Source organism: Pteronotus mesoamericanus, unplaced genomic scaffold (assembly GCF_021234165.1).
Source record: "Pteronotus mesoamericanus isolate MK-2021 breed Mesoamerican mustached bat unplaced genomic scaffold, CSHL_Meso_final contig_181, whole genome shotgun sequence".
NCBI lineage: Eukaryota > Metazoa > Chordata > Mammalia > Chiroptera > Mormoopidae > Pteronotus > Pteronotus mesoamericanus.
The window spans coordinates 82,264-101,662 of NW_026555077.1; the positions used below are offsets into that span (position 1 = coordinate 82,264).

Sequence of the window (19,399 nt, forward strand, 5' to 3'; positions counted from 1 at the left end):
TTGGATTCAAACGAACATCATGCTCTTTTTCTCATGATTGTGATACATGAAGCAATAATACTTTACATGTTAGCCTAAGATATGTTAAAACAGTGGCTGGAACATACAAAGTGTTAATGAATAATATTCAAATATTATTTGGGTTCATTTTATACTTTCACAGTACCTACTTTCTGGATACGTTTAGGATCTATTTTAATATTATCAATAGAATTTTTATCCATGTAGTCCCAACTCAGCACGAATTAACATGAAATTTACAACCAAATTAAAGCTGCATTTTCTGAGACCTTTAAACAAGCCCCTAACTTGACGTAACAATTTATGTAAAACCTTTCCCTGATACATGTAATATAATATTGAAATCACTTGGAGACGAGACTACAGAAATCTAATTCCTAAAATATAAATACCCAAATGCCAATCTTTAACCCCAAAGTTAGTCTATTAATGGGAGACAAAATCTCTATCTATTATGAAATGCTTTGAGATCCTTGCTTGGTTCCTATTTTATATTTTATTATGGATAAGCACTTTCCTCTGAGAAGAGTGGATTATTTTCTATGTTGATGCGACATATTACCAGGCTCATTATTTAGCCTTAGATGTGTCTTAAAATACTGAATATTTTTGTGCTTTCTATAATCAAATAGTAGGAACTAACAGTTCAGAATACATATAGCCCACCACTAACTGAATAAAAGTAGTGGAGACTTTAGAAACAGACAAATGAAAATTAAAAATGTTATTAGAAAACTCAGGACAGGCAATTTTAACAGCATATATAAATTACTGGTGTACAATCTTATGGTAAAAGTTTAACTTGCCATCACTATATAGCTTCATTCATTACATAATTATCCATTACGTAAAGTCATTATGGAAAGTCACCACAGCTCTATATAGAGTGCAACTTACAATGGAAATAGAAGTATAACTTGTAATCTGAAGATCTGGTATTATTGAAATGTCATGAGAATAAATTGCTGGTTTTACTGAATTTTTTTTTCTTCCTAACATTAAATAGCAAAGTCAGGACTCCAAAACTGAAAAAAGGCTTAAAGAACTAAGTGTTAAGGTGACAGGCTGCCAGCTTGCAAGGAATACACATACAGCCTTTTCATCATATGACTCTTGGTGTTGGCCCAGCACTCAGGTATTTCAAAACTTTGTTTCACAGAAGGGAATGATCATAGAAGCAAGATCAATAATAAATAGTAATACTTTCCAGTTTGTACATGTGATGACTGGAACTATTATCAGAATTATTTTTAACAGTAGATTTCAGCAATGTACATGGTTTTTAGATAATTTTCATTTTTTATAGTCTTATTTTTTATAATTAGTAATTATCACTTTCAGTCTTAATATTATATTTAATTATCTTTAAATGTTATAAAAGCTTTAAGGTGTTAACATTAAACTTGTATGTCTTATAGCTGTAAAACAAAATTTAAAACCCAAATTCCTTTAAAAAAAGCTAATATAGGGTTCAGCAAACTTACTCTTAAAGGATTACATAACAAAGAGTTTCGTTTTGTGGGCCATTTGATTTATACTGTAATTACTCAATGTACTATTATAATATGAAAGCAGCCATAAGCAACATGTAAAAGAATCAGTGTGATTGTGTTACAACAACCACTAAAACTCCATTTATGAAATTAGACTGTAGGCCAGTTCGGCTCATAGGCCTTAGGCTGCTGACCCATGATCTAGTAAGTATTTGACCTTGTTATTCTGTTATTCTGAAATAGTTTGATTTAATAATCTTAAAGTCCTTAAAATCTCTTAATTTGGAATAAGTTGTTGCGTTCTTGGTTGAAAACTTATGTTATCTATCTTCTAGATAAAAAGATAGATAAATACTTTTCTCTTGAGTTTTCTGAAATATATTTGACAGCTGAAACAAAAACTATAGCTCCATTCGATGTAGCTGTCCTGTATGTGAAGAAAATATTTATATTATAAAAGTTGGAAAGTAAGGGGAGATAAAGTTTCTATACTTCATTGCAACTACTAAAATATGAATACCCTTAGACTATAAGTCTTAAATATATGATATAATACATAAAGAAACTATTAAAAAATCTATTGCAAAGTGACACACTCTAAAACTACAAATAAAACAAAGTAGAATTCTAAAAAATGTTCAAGTACACTGCAAAAAGACAAGAAAAATTAAACAGAAACAAAAAACAGAGGGAATAAGCAGAGAACAAAAATTAAGATGGCAGATATGAATGCTAACAAATCAATAGTTAAAATAAATATAAGCGATCTAAATACACCAAATAAAATACAGAGATTGTCAGTGGATTAAAAAAACATGACTTAACTGTAAGTTGTCTACATAAGACTCACTTAAAATATAACAGCATACGCATGTTAAAAATAAAAAGATGGAAAAAGAAAAAAATTGTTCATGACAGTTTTATTTGTTATGCCAAAAACTAAAAACAGCTAAAATATTCTATAATACATTTATGGTTAAACAAATTGTGGTACATTGACATTACAAGATACTACTCAGCATTAAAAAGAAACAAACTAACGAAACCTACTTGGTAGGTACAAAGTAGGTACCAAGTTATACCTCAAGAGAATTATATTGAATGAAAAAGCCAATTTCAAAAGGTCATGCATTTACATAACATGCTAAAAATAAGAAAATTATAGATACAGAAATGGATTAATGGCCATTAGGGATAGGGATGCTGTGTGGGGAAGAAGTTGATGTCATTATAAAAGGATAATATAAAGAAGACCTATGTGTTGTGAGAACAGTTTTGTACCTTGACTATTCTGGTGGCTCCATGAATCAACTCTTGTGATAAAATGATATAGAACTATATGCTAGCATTTCACTAATGTCCATTTTCTGGTTTTGGTGTCAGACTACAGTTATATATGATGTAAACAATAGTAGAAATTGAGTGAAGGGTCCATGGAAACTCTCTGCATTAACTTTGTATCTTCCTGTGAATCTAGTTATTTCAAACAAAAAATGAAAAATATTCATATTAATTAGGAGTAATTTATTTAAACACTCTGAGTACCATGTTCATTGCCACATTGAGGATAATGATACCCACCACTAAATTTAGTTTTGAGGCTTAAATGAGCAAGTGTGTGCATGTACCTTACACTCTTCCTGGAGTACAGAAGGTGATGGATAAATTATTGTTGAACTATATTATTTAAAATTGCATTAGTGCAAACTTCTCTTTATGTTAATGGGGTTAAGATTCTGAACACAATTCCAATGTGGAGGGGGTAGGTTTTCAAACCACAAATCAATTTTCTGATACCAGCTGCATATCCTATACTTCAATTAATTTCTGACACTAGACCTAGAGACACTAGCATCAGAGTCTACAGGTTACGGGCTCAGTCCCATAAGACCACTTCTCCCCCACTTAAGATGGCAGACAAGCCCAAGTTCACCTGTGCTTCTGACCCAATGGCTACAATTGGGAGGTTCCAATGACCCTTTCTTTGGGTTTGATTTATTTCCTAGAGTATATCATAGAACTCAAAGAAAGATTTTATTTAACAGGTTACCAGTTTATTAAGAAAAAGGATATAACTCAGGAACAACCAGATGGAAGAGATACATAGGGCAATATATGAGGGCTGTCCATAAAGTATCCATCCATGTACTATGAAAAACAAAGGCATTCATTGGAGAAGATACAAAATACAAGAAACATTGTGTACAGGACAATTGATGCCTCAGCCCCCTTCAAAGTAGGCACCTGGGGCTTCACAGCTCTCCCATGGTTTCTTCCAACTGTACAAAACATTTTGCAAAATCTTTTGTTGGAGTTTCCATCAGCTACTCCATTGTATTTTCCTGAATCTCAATGATGGTCTTTAATATCTTCCCTTTCAAAGGTGATTTTAGTCTTGGGAAAATCCAGAAGTCACATGGTGCCAGATATGGGCTGTACGGTAACTGAGTCACCTGGGTGATTTGATGTTTTGCCAAAAAACTTTGAACAAGATGTAATGCATGAGTGAGTGTGTTATTGTGATGAAGCTACCAGTCATGTGTTGCCTATAGCTGGGGCCATTTTTAAATGTATCTCTCAATCAATGAAGAACATTGAGGTAGTACTCTTTATTAATTTATTGGCCTGGAGACACATACTCATGATGGAAAACACCTTCCCAATAAAAAAAACAGCTAACATGTTCTTGATCTTGCTTTTTTTGGGCGTGAAGAACCAGACAATTTCCACTGGGGTGGCTGGGCCTTCTTTCCAGCTCATAGCCTTGGACCCATGATTCATCTCTGATTATGATCTTCTTGAGGAAATCTGGTTCATTGGTAGCAGTTTAAATCAAGTCATTACCAACTGTAGCACGATGTTCCTTCTGCTCTGGTAGCAGAAGCCACAGAACAAACTTTGTCATCACATGTTTCATGCCAAGATTCTGCAACTAAATCTCAGACACAGTAGTTTTTGGAATCCCCAGATTAGCTTCTAGTTCTCACACCGTCAGTTGCCCTTCTTTGCTGACTGCAGCCCATACACATTCCACATTCTCGGGTGTTCTTGTTTCAAGCCTTCCAAAATACAGATCACCATCTTTGAAGCTTTTGTGCCACACTTTTATTTGCACTGCACTCATTGAGTCATCCCCGAAAGCCTTCTGAATCATCTGAATAGTTTCCACAGAAAAATGTTCAAGCTTAATGCAAAATTTGATACAGATTCGTCACTGTACTTGCTGTCATTTTGGATGTGATGGCCCCACAGTACACACGTTCACTCAACAGCATCACCCCCACACCACTGACTAGACAGTGAAGTCATCATTGTTTATGCATATGTATTCCATTCCACTCTCCTTGGCTGGTGGGTTACATCATTCTCCCAAAAACTATTCTCGTTATATTAAAAATGGCTGGACTTCTTTTGGTCAGAACTTATGCAAGTGCAGTATATATAAAAAGGGCATGGAGCTTCCTTGCTCTCTCTAGTCTCGTCATTCTTTGCAAATCCACATGTTTACCAACCCAGAAGCTCTCTGAACCCCATTTTTTATGGAGGCCTCATGACAGAAGCATAATTGGTTAAATCATTGGCCAATGGCAACTGATCCAACCCTAGTCCCTCTTCTCTCCTCAGAGATCAGAGGAGTGGAAGTAAAAATTCCAACCCCCCGGTTACATGGTTGGCAATCCTGGCATCCAGCTCCAGTCCTTTGGTTCAAAATTCATCTCATTACAAAAACAAAAGACATTTTACTGCTCTCATCATTTAGGAAATTCCAAGGATTTTAGGAGCTCTGTGCATAGGTAACAACCAAATACATATTTCTCATTACAAATCACAGTCTCACTGGGGTGCAGCCATATTGAAGATAAAGGGAAAGCAAAACGTTACTTCATATTTAGGGTAGGTTTATGTTTATCCCTATATTAGGGGTTAAGGTAATAGGTAAATAACAGAAAGAAAATACTTGCTTGTATTACTCCCATGTTATCTCTTATCAAAATTTAGTTTCTAGTCCTAAAAAGTCATGTGGAATGCAAAGACAGAGAGGAGCATTTTGTAACTTAGCAACAGTTGTGGGGCTAAATTTGTGCCAGGCTGTGTGCTAAGCAATGGGATACAACAGTAAACAGACACTGTTTCCTAACATAAGGAGTCCCTTGTTTCATAAGCCTTAGACAAACAAAGCCACTGACTATAATTCAGAGAATTAGTTTTACTCAAGTGGTGGCAAAAGGTACTATGCAACTATGGTAGAAAGAAAGCACATGACTTTTTCTGGGATGCTTTGGAATGGTTTCATAAAACATAGAAGGATAACTAGGAGTTTGTTGATAGGGTAGAGAGACAAAGGATGTTGCTAATAGCAGAAATAATATGTGTAAAAGTAGAGAAATCAAATTAACATCTAGACTAACTGGATGCATAGTTTTGCCCCCACATCTAGTTCTTTTCCACTCATTTGCTCTTAATCCTCAGCAGTTGGATTTCTGAACCATTGTCACTGACTTGTCACATGATCACCCATCTAATACAAAGGTAACAACCTGGCTGTTATTTGATCTGATTGACTTTGCTCACTGTACCCTGCTCCAAGAAACTTCTTCCTCTTTTCCTTTCTCAAAATCATGGCTTTCTGTTTGTTTTCATACATTTCTGACCACTTGTTTGTATTTTCCTTTATAAATGCACAATAATTGTTTATTAAACAATAGTGATAATCATTAAAGGGCTGATTTCAGAAAAGAGTTACTTAGTCTTGTTCAAATGTAAACAACAGGAGTCAATAGAAAAGAAGATATTAAAGAGGATATTATATGAAATAAGAACCTAAAAAAATGGGAAGGGATGGAATACAGAACATAACAGGAGAAAGGTGACTTAACTGAACAGATGTTATATTGAGTTAGGTAATAGACTTAACTCCTATGTATGATTAGGATGGGAATATCCTGGCAAAAGGCTCTAGGCATGTGAAAATTAGACAACAAAGAGTTTGAGACATACAGCCATTGTTTATCTCTCTTTTTTTTTTTTTAGTTTCAGAGCCAAAATAATATCTTTGTCAGATAATAAACACTAGCAGGATACAGTAAGAACATTTCTGGAGAGTCCAGATATTAAAGAACAGGAATAAAGTAGGAAAGAGAGATTAAGATAAGTAGAAATTAATAAGTAAAAATTTGATAGAGGTTTTTGAAATGTCCCACATTTGTTATCTGTAAATCTATCATTTTAAAATTTATTTTTTAACTTTTCCTATATTTTTGACTAGCTAGATTATTGATAACATGATATGTGATTAAATTTTTATTTTTTCTTTATTTTCAAAATCAAGTGGCTTATGTAAGCTTGTAAATGTTCTCCAGAAGTTCAAAGGGATTTTTAGCTTCATAGCACCCTCATTTGGTAACAACTATGTGAATTGCATTTAAGAGCTGTAAATAGGCCCCTCAGTTTCAGAAACAGAGTTGGAGATTTTACCTGGTCAAATATTAAACACATGTGAGTAATACATAATAGTTAATATTATGGAATATTTGCCATAAGTCATGAACTTTTTCAATATTCTATACTATTCTATTTAATATTCATAATGCTTCCGTGAATAAGGTATAATTATTATCATCATTTTATATTTGAAATTAAAGAGGTTAACAATTTTGTTTAAGATCTTACACTTGTTAAGAGGAAGACCTGGTTCTTAAATCTAATCCTGATTGACATCAAAGTTCATGGTCTTAATCACTGTGCTATTCTGGTACCATCTGATGCAAAATAAATTACTGATAGGGATAAAAATAAATAATATACTTTATATTAGGAATTTTTAAAAAACCTTGAAAATTTTCTGAGGTGATAAGGAACCAGTCAGAGATTAGTCAAAACAATCTGATCTCTTATAAACATATATGTATGAACCTGTCTAAATCTCTGGCAATAGAACAAATTCCTCCTTATATATTTCTTAATATAAATTTTTTTACTATTAATTCATATTTGCATATACAACATTGCTGGCCCTGTTTTTAGATAAAACCAAATAAAACATAGTTTTTTAATTTGCATTGAGGTTATTTCAGGTCTTGTGGTTGTTTAGAATATCACAAGAAATAGCCAATGCCTCTGAGTCTCTGATAATTTTGCTATAAAGCAGAACTGTTATCTATTTTAGACTAATAGGTAATGATACTAATCCCAAATGTATGGTGTCTAACAATTTGCAGTAAAATGAAATGGCTGATTTCAGAGCTGGGGCAAGAAAGACACAAGATAAGCCTGGCAAATATTGTCACAAAGGAAGTAAGCAAATGCTAAAAAAAAAAAGAAAAAAATGATGTGGCATATCACAGTGACATGGGAGTCAGAATGAAGTTACCCCCACTGGCCAATTCAGGGATAGTCTGAGCATCAAAATAATTAAAATAGTAATGAATTATAACAATTTCTAAAAGTTAAGAATTCATAAGTCTATGTCATAATAAGTAGATAAATAAACAAATGAATGACAATGGGCAAAATAATGCTCTTATTTACATCAGAATGCCAAGTGCTGATGGAAAAAAGTTAAAAGATTGCTTCAGCTAGGAAAAAAAGCAATCATCTTTTGGAATCAATAGGGTAAAGATTGGTTCACAAAAGAGTCACCGATAATGTGACATCTAAGAATAAGTTTGACGAGTAGCAGATATTTGTATGTTATGGCCTTAAAATCCTCCCCTACTGCTTAGCAGTAGCAGGGGGAAAGAAAACAGCAACTGCACAGGGCAGAAATCAGACAACATCTTGATTGGGTAATAGAAATTAACATCACAAATGAGAAACAGATGGATATCCTCTGCCTCTGGCTATCATTCCTTGAGAAGGTTACAACTTCATTTATTTATTTCCAGATGGGCATAACTAGAATTTAATGAAGAAACACGAGTCAAACCCAAAATCAGAGATATTCTTTTTTAAACAAAGGGTACATGCATTGTTGAAAATGTCAATGATCAGTAATGACAAAGAAAAGCTAAAGAATTATTCCCCAGACTAAACAAGGCTAAAGTGATATGACAACTAAATAAAATATCGGATTCTGTACTAGAGGAAAAATAATTTTATAAAGGACATTTTTCAATCACTTGATAGAATTGGAAGATGAATAGTAGTTCAATAAAAGCATAATAACAATGTTAGATGTATAAAAGTTGAAAACCGCATTGTGGTTGTGTTAGAGAATGTCCTAATGCTTCAGAAATGCGCACTGGAATAACTAGGGAGAAAGGAGCATGAAGTACACAGGTTGCTCCCAAATGATTCATTGACAAAAATATTTATATACATGTTTTTCAACATACGCTATGCCCAGCAAATGATGAAGCAAAAGGGAAAAATGATCATGAATGAAATTGAGTAAAAAATATAGTGTGTTCTTTAAATGATTATTGCAATAATTTTAAATATATATTTGAAATTAATTGCTACATATAAAAAATTGAAAAAAGAAATCATTCGTATAAGTAAACTCTAAGGAAGTTCATATATCCTGAAACTTCTTAGGACAAAAGTTTAGGAAGCTTTTAGGAAAAATATACTGATTTGTCTGAACTAAAAAGTGAAAAAGCAACTCCAGCTCGCTCATACCTGTGGAATCTGTGATGTCGATGAGCCACAACCTAAGCTTTCTATATTTTAGGGGGAGCTCTGTCAAACTATCTTTCTGTGACCACACATTTTTTATTGATTTTTAAAACTTGAATAGACTTTGAATTGAGCTGGCAAATATTACCAAAGGTGTTGGTAAAAAAATACAAACAAAGCACACACGTACAAAAACTAGCGATCACTTTGCACGTTGACAGGGAGTACAGTTTATCCTGGAGTAGCAAGGGATTATAATGCACAGGTCCACTTATATGTAGATTTTTTTCATTAAGTACCTGTATTAACTTTGATTTGCAGTTTAGAGCCCACTCTGAACTGCACTCTGGACTCTCAAGATTTTAGAGAGTCCGCTGTATGTATTGATCTAGGCCATTTTATGTAGGGGACTTGAGTATTTGCAAAGTCTGGTGTCTGTGGGGTTTCCTGGAACCAATAGCCAGCCCTTAGATATCAAGGAACAAGTTAAGTTTTGAGGGAGTCAAAATTTGTAAGTGGACTTTTGAGTGTGTTGGGTCAGCACCTCTAATCCCTACAAGAGTCAGCTATATATCTATATCTATTTTTAACATTAAACATAGCCTATATGGTGACTGCTGTTTTGAGCCACATTTCTTTTGTGATATAGCATTTCTTAGGTATATGTTGACATTTCTTAGATAAAATACAAACATATCAGTGAATTTTACAATTTGGAATTCAATTATAAATATATAAGTTGACAAGAGCTAATAGAATTATCAGACGTTACTTACAGCAGAAAAGTGACAGTGCTGCGCATTTGAATATAGATCACTAACAAATTATAATTTGACATTATTGGAAGCATTTACAAAAATATAAGCATGCCTAGCTATTCATTGGATAATAGCTAATATTTATGCTAATTTTACTAATTTTCTCTGTATGGCAAGAGGAGGAAAACAAATCTATGCAGAGTTGAACTCATAAACCCAATCTGTCTTCTTTCAGCTCCATGATGTTATCCATTATCATTATTCTAATAACTTAACTAACCAACATTCATGCTATTTAATTAAACTAAAATGTATCCAAGCACTTTAAAAATATGCATAACAACAAGCATTGCAAAGCAGGAGAGTTAAATCCAACATATTAATCTTAAATTATATAAAGATGGAAACTATGTGCTTTGTTCTTACAAAAAATATATTGCCATATCAGATTTAAATCCCCGGAAAGATGATTAAAGATCAGTCATACATTTGTATAGCATCGTATACTTCTTAAAGCACGTTGATGTCTATTATCTATTTTGATTCTCACAATAGCCAGAGATTATTATCATTGGAGTTTGGGAAAGTAGGAAGCCACTGAGAATAACTGAGGCTAAGAGATTTGTACCAGGACTGGCTGAACAGATGAATAGAGACATTGAGGTAGGAGCACATGTATCCTAACTGTTAGTCCTGGGTTTGTCTCACACCCCACACAGTCTTGTTGCTAATTTAGTGCTCACATACCAGCTTTTATGGTTCTGTAGCCAGTCTATAGAGTGAAGTGTTGGCAGTCAAGAGTACACTCATGCTTCAGAAATATTATAGAGGCCATAATGCATATTATATAAGTGTATACTGTTGTTATATTGATTTTTTTCACATTAATAGCAATACTAAGCATATGATGTGAGTAAGTCTCATTAGACCAACTGCATAACTGAGGAAACTGAAAGACACTTAAGGATAAGTGATATTAAAGAAAGCATTAGCAGAACAAATAGATGTTCCAGTTGCACTCTTGCTATGACTACACAGAATGTGCCTTTCTGATTTCTTTAAAAGCATTTTCATCACAACAGCCTTGTTGAAGCTATTTCCACTAAAAATATAAAACAAATAGAACCAGTTTTCATTACCTGAAATGTTGTGGCAACCTGTTCATTAAAAGCACCACTCTCACTTCCATGGTGCATTCAAAGCTATATAGTTGGAATATTAAAATTTTACACAAGTTGATTCTGTTTGAGTTCTTGCTGTGAAAATAAGTGTTTTGATGATGATTATCCTCAGCTTCCCAAAGCAGACAGCCTCTTTAGGTAGGAGGATGTGCACTGAAACCCCTACAAATATTATATCCCTTAGTTCCTCGTAGTTATGTGATCTTGTACAAGTCACTTAAACTCTTGGGTTTTTAGACCGCTCATCAGTTAAAATTTAATTCTATCTACTAGATCCTTGATTCTGAACTGCATTTTCAAATTAGACACTGCAAGCTCATAATTTGTATAATGTGATTCTCCCGTGATTACCTTAGCAGCTCATGCTGGTCTATTAACATGTGAATGCCAGCAGAATAAAAGCCTTACACCATTTAAATGAAAATATTTCTCATGTAATATTTCTGTTTGGGCCTTTTGTCTATTGATTTGTGATTCTCCAGTATACTAAAATGAAAATAACTTTATTAAGAATCAAGAGACATAGGTTGTATTCTGAGTTCTGACAGGAAATATTCACTTCGGTGAACTACAGTGTCTTTAGATATAAAGAATAGATATAAAAATACACATCCTGCCTTTCTCATGAATAAGATGTAAAAGGAATAAGTTGACTCAAGTTTGGAACAAGCGAGGTTACAGGACAATACTGAACAGCACAAACAACACTGACATATTTCTGCTTTACCTGATGGAGAGATGTGCCGCCAAGAAATGGAAGGCTCTGGTTTCCCAGTGGCCAAACAAATAAGGGTGACATTGGTTCCTTCATTGATGGTCATATCACTTGAGATGTCATATATCTTCGGAGGAACTGAAATGGTAAAACATGCAGTGGTCAGAAAGAATATATAAAAATCTGGGGCTCTCTATATGGAAACTCCATGAGAACATGCAGTAAAGCTGGGGTGGTAAAAGGGACATATGGCCTATGACCATCACCCCTAAAATAGATTCTCTAGATCCTCAGGACTCAGCCTAGAGTTTTGTTTGTTTGTTGTTTGTTTGTTTGTTTTTGTGTTTGTTTATTTTTTGTCCTTTGGTTAGTTTCATTTTCTCTTTTAGATATGTAATATTTCAGAACAAATGGAGTATTTAATGACAAACATGTTTAAACATTGCTTAAATTAAAATTTGATTGTGGATACTTTGTACGAAGTAAAGGAGAATATAGCCATTCTGTTTGTTCTACCCATGTATCTTCACTATACAATGACTTTCTTGTTCAAAAGATTAAACAAAAATAGAAATCTGGAAGAAACTGAACCGAGCAAAACAGTTATGCCTACAGGCTGATTTAAGAGCTGAGTGAGGTGAAAATATGTACAGGATTGGGAGGTAAGATTTCAGAGTCCTATGGGCATTTTGGGCCTCAATTTTCTATCTGCCCAGGGCTGGAGATTCTCAGCACTTACGTTCTAAGGAACACCATTACTAAGGGCTGGGAAATGTGTGTTCAACAAGAGTTTTCTTGTCAGTAATGGCTAGAAATCTCTGGTTGAAACAAGTTTCTTCACTTGGGGATCTCTTAGAATCTCTGTTATGCCCAATACACATCTTCAGAGGTAAAGGAGAAAATTTTTTTCCCTGAAGTATTAGATTATGGAAGCTTTTATCCCAGAGCATTTGGTGGAACTACTGATTATGGAATATACTTTAGGAATATTGAATAAGAAAATCCCTAAATTAACTTCTCAGAATAAAATGATCATTATTCCCTCAAATGTCAAATAGTCTCACTTAAACCTCAGCACCATGGGTATGAATCCTGGGTCCTCTACTGGCTAGGGTGTTATCTAGGGCAAGTTACCTAATATATCTCAGTTTCAGTGTTTCCATCTGAAAGCTGGAGATAATAGTTCAAACCTCACATAGCTGCTGTGAGAATTAAGCAAGTCAGTATATGTTACAGGACTTAGAAAAGAACCTGGCATCAGTGTTAGCTCTTATTATTAGATACCTTAAAAGATATACATCATATTGCACTACTTTCAGTACTGCCTTCCTCCCATGCCTTAAAATGGCTCTCAGCACTTCGTCACTTTGGTGGTATATGATTGTGCCATAAATTTTGGTTTACTGTATAAAAATTATAGTATGCTGAAGTTCCCAGTTAAAGCTAAACAAATGGCAGTTAGATATCTGGATAATTATACAAGAAATATGATATGTTAATTGTTAGATTCTTAGAGTTTCTTTATGCAAGAGATGTTTTCACGGTCATTAAAACAAACAAACAAACAAACAAAAATAAAACCCAGTAACTAAAATCTGTCATACGAATGAATTCAGTCACCCTACTTTGAATATTATTTTTGATTATTTTCAATGAAACCATAACTCTGCTACAAGAAAATCTAGGATAATGATTTCAAATATAAAGCATTTGATTATATGTAACTGTTGCTATGATTGAATAAAAAGCTTATTCCAAAGTGATATACAATTGTAGCTGTTTCTAAATGACATTTTAATTGGCATTTAAAACATATTATCATTAAACTCTTCAGTGAGCTCTTCTTGGGCGAATAATAAAAACCAAAAATCATTCCAAACAGATACTCTTTTTAGCTTCACTGAAACAGAACAGAGATACAAGCATTAAAATACCATACTAAGAAAGTAGGGAAATATGTGAATGACCTACTACTGGTGAACATGAGAGTTAATAAAAATAAACTTACCACATTAAACAGGAATATCATTGGCTATGTGGATGTAGGTATAGGTTTGACACAATAAACTATGAAATATATGTGCCACACATACCCAAACACATATACACACAAATACATTTATACTGGTGCACACTATCAAGAAAATAAAATAAAAAAGTTAGAGAGCACTTTTCCTGTACATAGAATACAGTACACAGAGATAAACAGAGCTTGTCTAGTTTCTTTGTATATTATAAACATACAAGTGATTATTTAAAAGTAGTGATGGAGTATCAAAAGACCATGTATTACATTGGTCTATGCTCTCAATTACATTATTTTCTCAGTTCTATCTGATTTAAAATAGTTTAGTTTCATCTTCACACATCTTATCTTTTAACTAGTAAACATAAGTGGTAAACTAACATTAAGCACAATATTTGACTTCACAAAAAACAACAAAGTTCCTTAGCTATAAACTTAGATTTGATATTTAACTATGGAAAATTGTGTGTGTGGGGGGGGAAGCGTTGAATTCCAGGTGTGACGTGTCATCTCAGTGATTGTAATCAGCTCTCGGGGCCTCATAATTGAGAATATGCTACAGGGAAGGAACATATGGAAAGAAGAGGTTAGTAAAGGAAAATCCCTTTGGCAAGCCCCTTCTCCCCAGAATGCATCACCTGTTAACAGCAGATACTGTGTGTAAGGGGGAGGGACAGGCAATGAAATCTACCTGCACTGTAGTTTGTGAAGGCAAACACAGATGCTGCTCCACTCAATATGCAAAGCCATTGCAAACCCTGTTTAAGAGTACCATAGAGGATTATGAAAGGTTAATTCTGGGCACACAAGAAATGTAAAAATTTCAAAGTATAATCCTTGTCCTCAACGAACTTCAAATTAAAAGGAAGCAGGCAGAAAGGTATGTAACTAAGATAAAATAAATATTTTCCACACTTTCCTTTACCATTTTACATGAGTAACACATATCTAATAGGCACACCTTCTGGGTTCAGATTGCCAGAGATTGGTTTCATTTTTCTTTTTTTTTAATATGAAGCATGTAGGACATTTTATGCACAAAGCTATTCAGTGAGGTGTTGTTTATAATGGAGAAAAAGTATTAATAACCTCAACATAGGACAACATAAATTGTTTCAACGTAGGAGGTATTGTCAGCTCTACTTCCAGAATAAGGTATGGTAGTGGGGAAGGGTTTGGTGTGATTCCAGGGAGCATCAGGCTAAGGGAAAATAGAAATGTTCCTCCTCTGGGTGGCAGAAGCAAGGGAGAACAGTAATATCTCAGGTGTCTTAAGACCATCCAGTTCTGGTAGCTCTCCCTGGGTTACTGTTGTGTGTAAATGAGGCACACACACGGGTGGGAAGGACTCTGTTGAGCTTTATGAATGACAAAGCAGTGTCTTATGGTATGTCCAACAGGCTTTGCTCTAGCACAGAAAAAAAAAAGAAAAATGAGAAGAGTTAAAATAATTTACTATTCTATATGATTGTTCCTTTTCTATATACCTTAATCCAAATTTTCTCAAGTCCTCTTTTTAAGAAATTTACCTTAAGTAATATCTTCAAAAATGAGCAACTCTGTTCAATCAATTCAAATATTTTAACTCACTAAATGTGAATTTTAGTAAGTGTCTTGGATTTAGGTGTATACTATTTATTTGTGACCAGAGCAGAGTAATAAAGAAACATGTTATTCATCTAAATGTAAACTTGTTTAATTTGCAGAATATAATTATAATAACATTATCATTACTGTCATTATCATCATTACACCATAAATAAAAACAGCAAAGGACAGAAGTTCTAGATTTCATACTAAATCACAGAATAACCTCTCTCCTAATGGGAGTCTAATTAAGGAAAGACAAGACTTTACAACTGAGTTTATAATTATATTTGTTGTGTAGAACCAGTTAATGAGATTGTAAAATAACGGAAGCTCTCTGAAAAAAAAGATTGAAAGTAGATTTAAAGTTTGTGTTAGGATTCAATGTATTATAAAATTCCCATATACTTCTAAATAAATCACTCTTGATCCCTCGAATTAATCACATGCTTTGACTTTAATTATTCAAGGACCTCAAATTCAACTGTTACTTGGTATGCCACGTCCTCAACTCCTATTCAGTTGATTTCATGATGAAAGAATGATACATAGTTAAATGTATTTATAGATTTAAATTCACTAAAGGTAATTTAAATCTTTTGTTTGTTTCAGCTTCTCTAAAAAATTATGTGGTTTGACCTGTCCCAACTGCCTTACCTTATCTGAGTCATCTATCACAGCAGTATCAGCAAGGAAAACCTTAGAATACATATGCAAACCAAATCCTAATAATTTCCGCTCCGCCAAACATTTCGTACTATTCCCTATTATTTGCAGTATAATGGGCAATTGAGTTTGTGAGAGGCTGCATGGTTTGCTTTTTCATTATTATTATTATCAATGTGTACTTGTTTTCTGTGCTACATAAATAAGTTTTTTGTTTGTTCAATGAGAAGCCTTCACTGATTTAAATACAATTTCTTCCAAGAATTCATCTTGTAGTCTGGAATATAACCATTAAAAAGTCAACACAAAGGTGACTAATCTATATATCACAGGAATCATATGAGCATAGTGTTTTATTATACTAAAAGTCTGTGCAGATCATTTCCAGAAATAATCAATAAAATAAAGTTTACACCTATACTAAATATCAGTAGATACAAGGCTGGGTCACACATAATATTGAGAACCATTAGAGGATGTATTGGATGGTTATTTTAACTGTAAATTCAAGACATGGACTATTTGGATCTGTAAATTTACATTGGCTCACTGGAATCAATTAAATGCCCCATCGAGTTCTTAAGTTGTAATAGTCCATGAAACACCATAGTTACCAATTCATTTGGAGGTATTCTTCAGGCTTCCGGAGATAAAAGCTGGATGAAGTATTTATTTAATCCAAAATATATAACATTTATTTAGTTGTATACTCACAGATTATGAAAAAATCAGTAAATCAGTCCAGGATTTATTATAACCGCAATATTCCTTAGGGTGTAGAGTCAATGTTTTAAAGTGTACCGTGTGCTCCCACTCATTCTCTGAAGTTATAGGTGCATTACCAAAAATTTTTAAAAGTTTCAATATACCTATTTGAATTATGCACACAATCATTAGATCTGTTCTTCAAATATGTCTCGCAAGCGAAGCAAGAAATAAAAATAAAAGTGATTCTGTCTTTTTGGTACCCTGCTTGACTGACTCCTTCACAGTGATTCCCCCCACCCTAAACACTTACCAGAAAGAAGAAACGCTGAGATGTGAATTTTGGAGTGAATGGTGAAAGGTTAAAGTTTCATTTTAAAACATTGTGTCACTGATGACATTGATTATCTTAAAGTAGAATCCATTTTTCTGGATGTATGTCTTATTGAAATAACCATGTGTCCCTACAACCCTTTGTCCCTTCTCACTCCTCTTTTTCTTATAGTTTCTTTGTTATAGTATTCTTTACAACCTGTCATTGTCATTGGTTTTTATTTCTTTACAAGTTTATTGCCTGTCTTCTCTTCAACAACACATAAGTAAAGCCCTTGTCATAAGAACATTGCTTGCTTCATTCAATAGCGTATAAGTGACCAGCACCTATACAAGGGCTTGAAACACATGGAATATTCAACAAGTATCTGTTTTATTTTTCTTTCATGTGCTGAGCCAATATTTCTTCAACTGATTAAAGATTTCTCATGAAATTTCATACCCAGGCAAAGACAATATAATAAAAATTCTGAGAATATAGTGAAAATATAATTATAATGCCATGGGTCTTATGTGACATTTTTTCCAAGGATCCTCTGAGTTTGGCAATTCAGTATTCCTTTTAACACATTTAAAATAATGGCATTTTTATTCCATTACTTACTATATTTTTTGTCCTGCAAACTCAGAGAAATAATTGGAGAATAATCATATACATTTATTTTGAACAGAATGGGCTGTGGCATTTCAGGCAGCACCGAGCACATTGTTTATTTATTTTTACTTGAGAAGTTATGCAAATTCAGGGTCAAACGGATTTTAAGAGTATGAACATTTTTTTTTAAATTTATTGATTTTTAGAGAGAGAAAGGAAGGGAAACAGAGAGAGAGAGAGAGAGAGAGAGAGAGACATTGATTTGTTGTTCCCCTTATTTATGTGTTCATTGGTTGATTCTTGTGTGTGCCCTGACTAGGAATCAAATCTGCAACCTTGGTGTAACAGGATGATGCTCTCCTTATCAACTGAGCTACTTGGCCAGGGCTACATATTATTTCTGCTTTATTTTTTTTCTTTCCACAGACTTGGAATCTGGTTTAGTTCGAATAAACCATATCATTGAAGAATTTTCAAAGTGCTGTAGTGAACAAGCTAGACATAGTTATAAATCTTGGGAGAACTGGCTTTTTTTGCACTTCCATATTTGGAAAAGGCTGGCAATAGCAAAAGAAGAGTCCTCCTTTCCCTAGGCTGGCACTTCCCTTTTCAGTATTGGCAAACCCCCAGAAAGTGAAAGCAGATCTACGTTACATAACAGACCTCCTGGAAAAGGTGCTGTTCTCAAAATGAGAACAGAAATTGTTTCATGATTTTTTTTTTAATTGGCTAGTACAATTGTGGTTGCTTGATGATTTCCTGGCCTGAATCTAACTAGCAACATTGTTTTGTCCAGCTCATAGACTAAAACTGATTTTTTATAGGTTATGACATTTCAGAGACTTCTACGGCTTTTCCCCTCATTCCATCATTCAAATAGTGGTAGGAGGAAAACAAATCCAAGCATAACTTGTAAATGCAAACTTGCCAGTTTTGTGAATTACCTACTGATGAAATATGGCAGAACTACTTATGGGGACAAAGAACATGTTTGAGAAAAATGTATCTTTCAGACTTCGGCTCAAACTTTGAATCATGCTGCTTAGTGGATTTCCATTATTAGAAAACTTATGTGCACATTTTTCTCAATCTACTGTGTCTTTCAGCTATATAAAATAGCAAAATAGTCGATGGCTTATTTTAATCCATCCATCCCTCCATCCATCCAAATGTTTATTGAACACCAACTCGATTAGGCAGACTAATCTTAAATCAATGTCTAAAGAGTTAGAAAGAGCTAACAATATTAATTATAATACGGAGTCATACATCCTACAAAGTGGATTTTGTAACCACAAGATGTTTTGGGAACACGGAGTAGTAAATCTAACCCTGCCAGTGGAGTCAGAATTGGAAGGAATACTGCTACTAGGTACAGTTTTATGAATCAGATGGCATTTGAGTGTAATTTTATGTGTAAAAATAATAGTTTTCTACATCCAGACAATCATCAGGCAAATCTGATGAGTTTTTTTTTTCAATCCTAGCAATGGGACATGGGCTAACTCAGGCAGGAGATCCTAGACCAACAGATAAAAATTCCAAAACCTATAGGCTCGTAAACTGATTACAAAATACCAGAAAGATCCCTGCTTACACATCTCTCTCCTATTTATTTAAAATCTGCACTCTAATTAGAGAGGCCCTCCTTCACATCCTTAGAGCAGTTATTTGCCTTTAAGAGCCTAATATTAAAACATAA

General features: G+C 33.8%; 1 protein-coding gene across 1 annotated transcript in view; it reads right to left on the bottom strand.

The window, feature by feature from the left end:
* Nucleotides 1-19,399, bottom strand: part of LOC129065590 (neuronal growth regulator 1) — a gene marked incomplete at its 3' end in the record, with an annotated part of 556,915 nt that overhangs the window by 58,157 nt on the left and 479,359 nt on the right. The window contains exon 3 of the mRNA XM_054566839.1: nt 11,798-11,923. Within this exon, the coding sequence (XP_054422814.1) occupies nt 11,798-11,923 (126 nt within the window). The remainder of the gene's footprint in view (nt 1-11,797; nt 11,924-19,399) is intronic.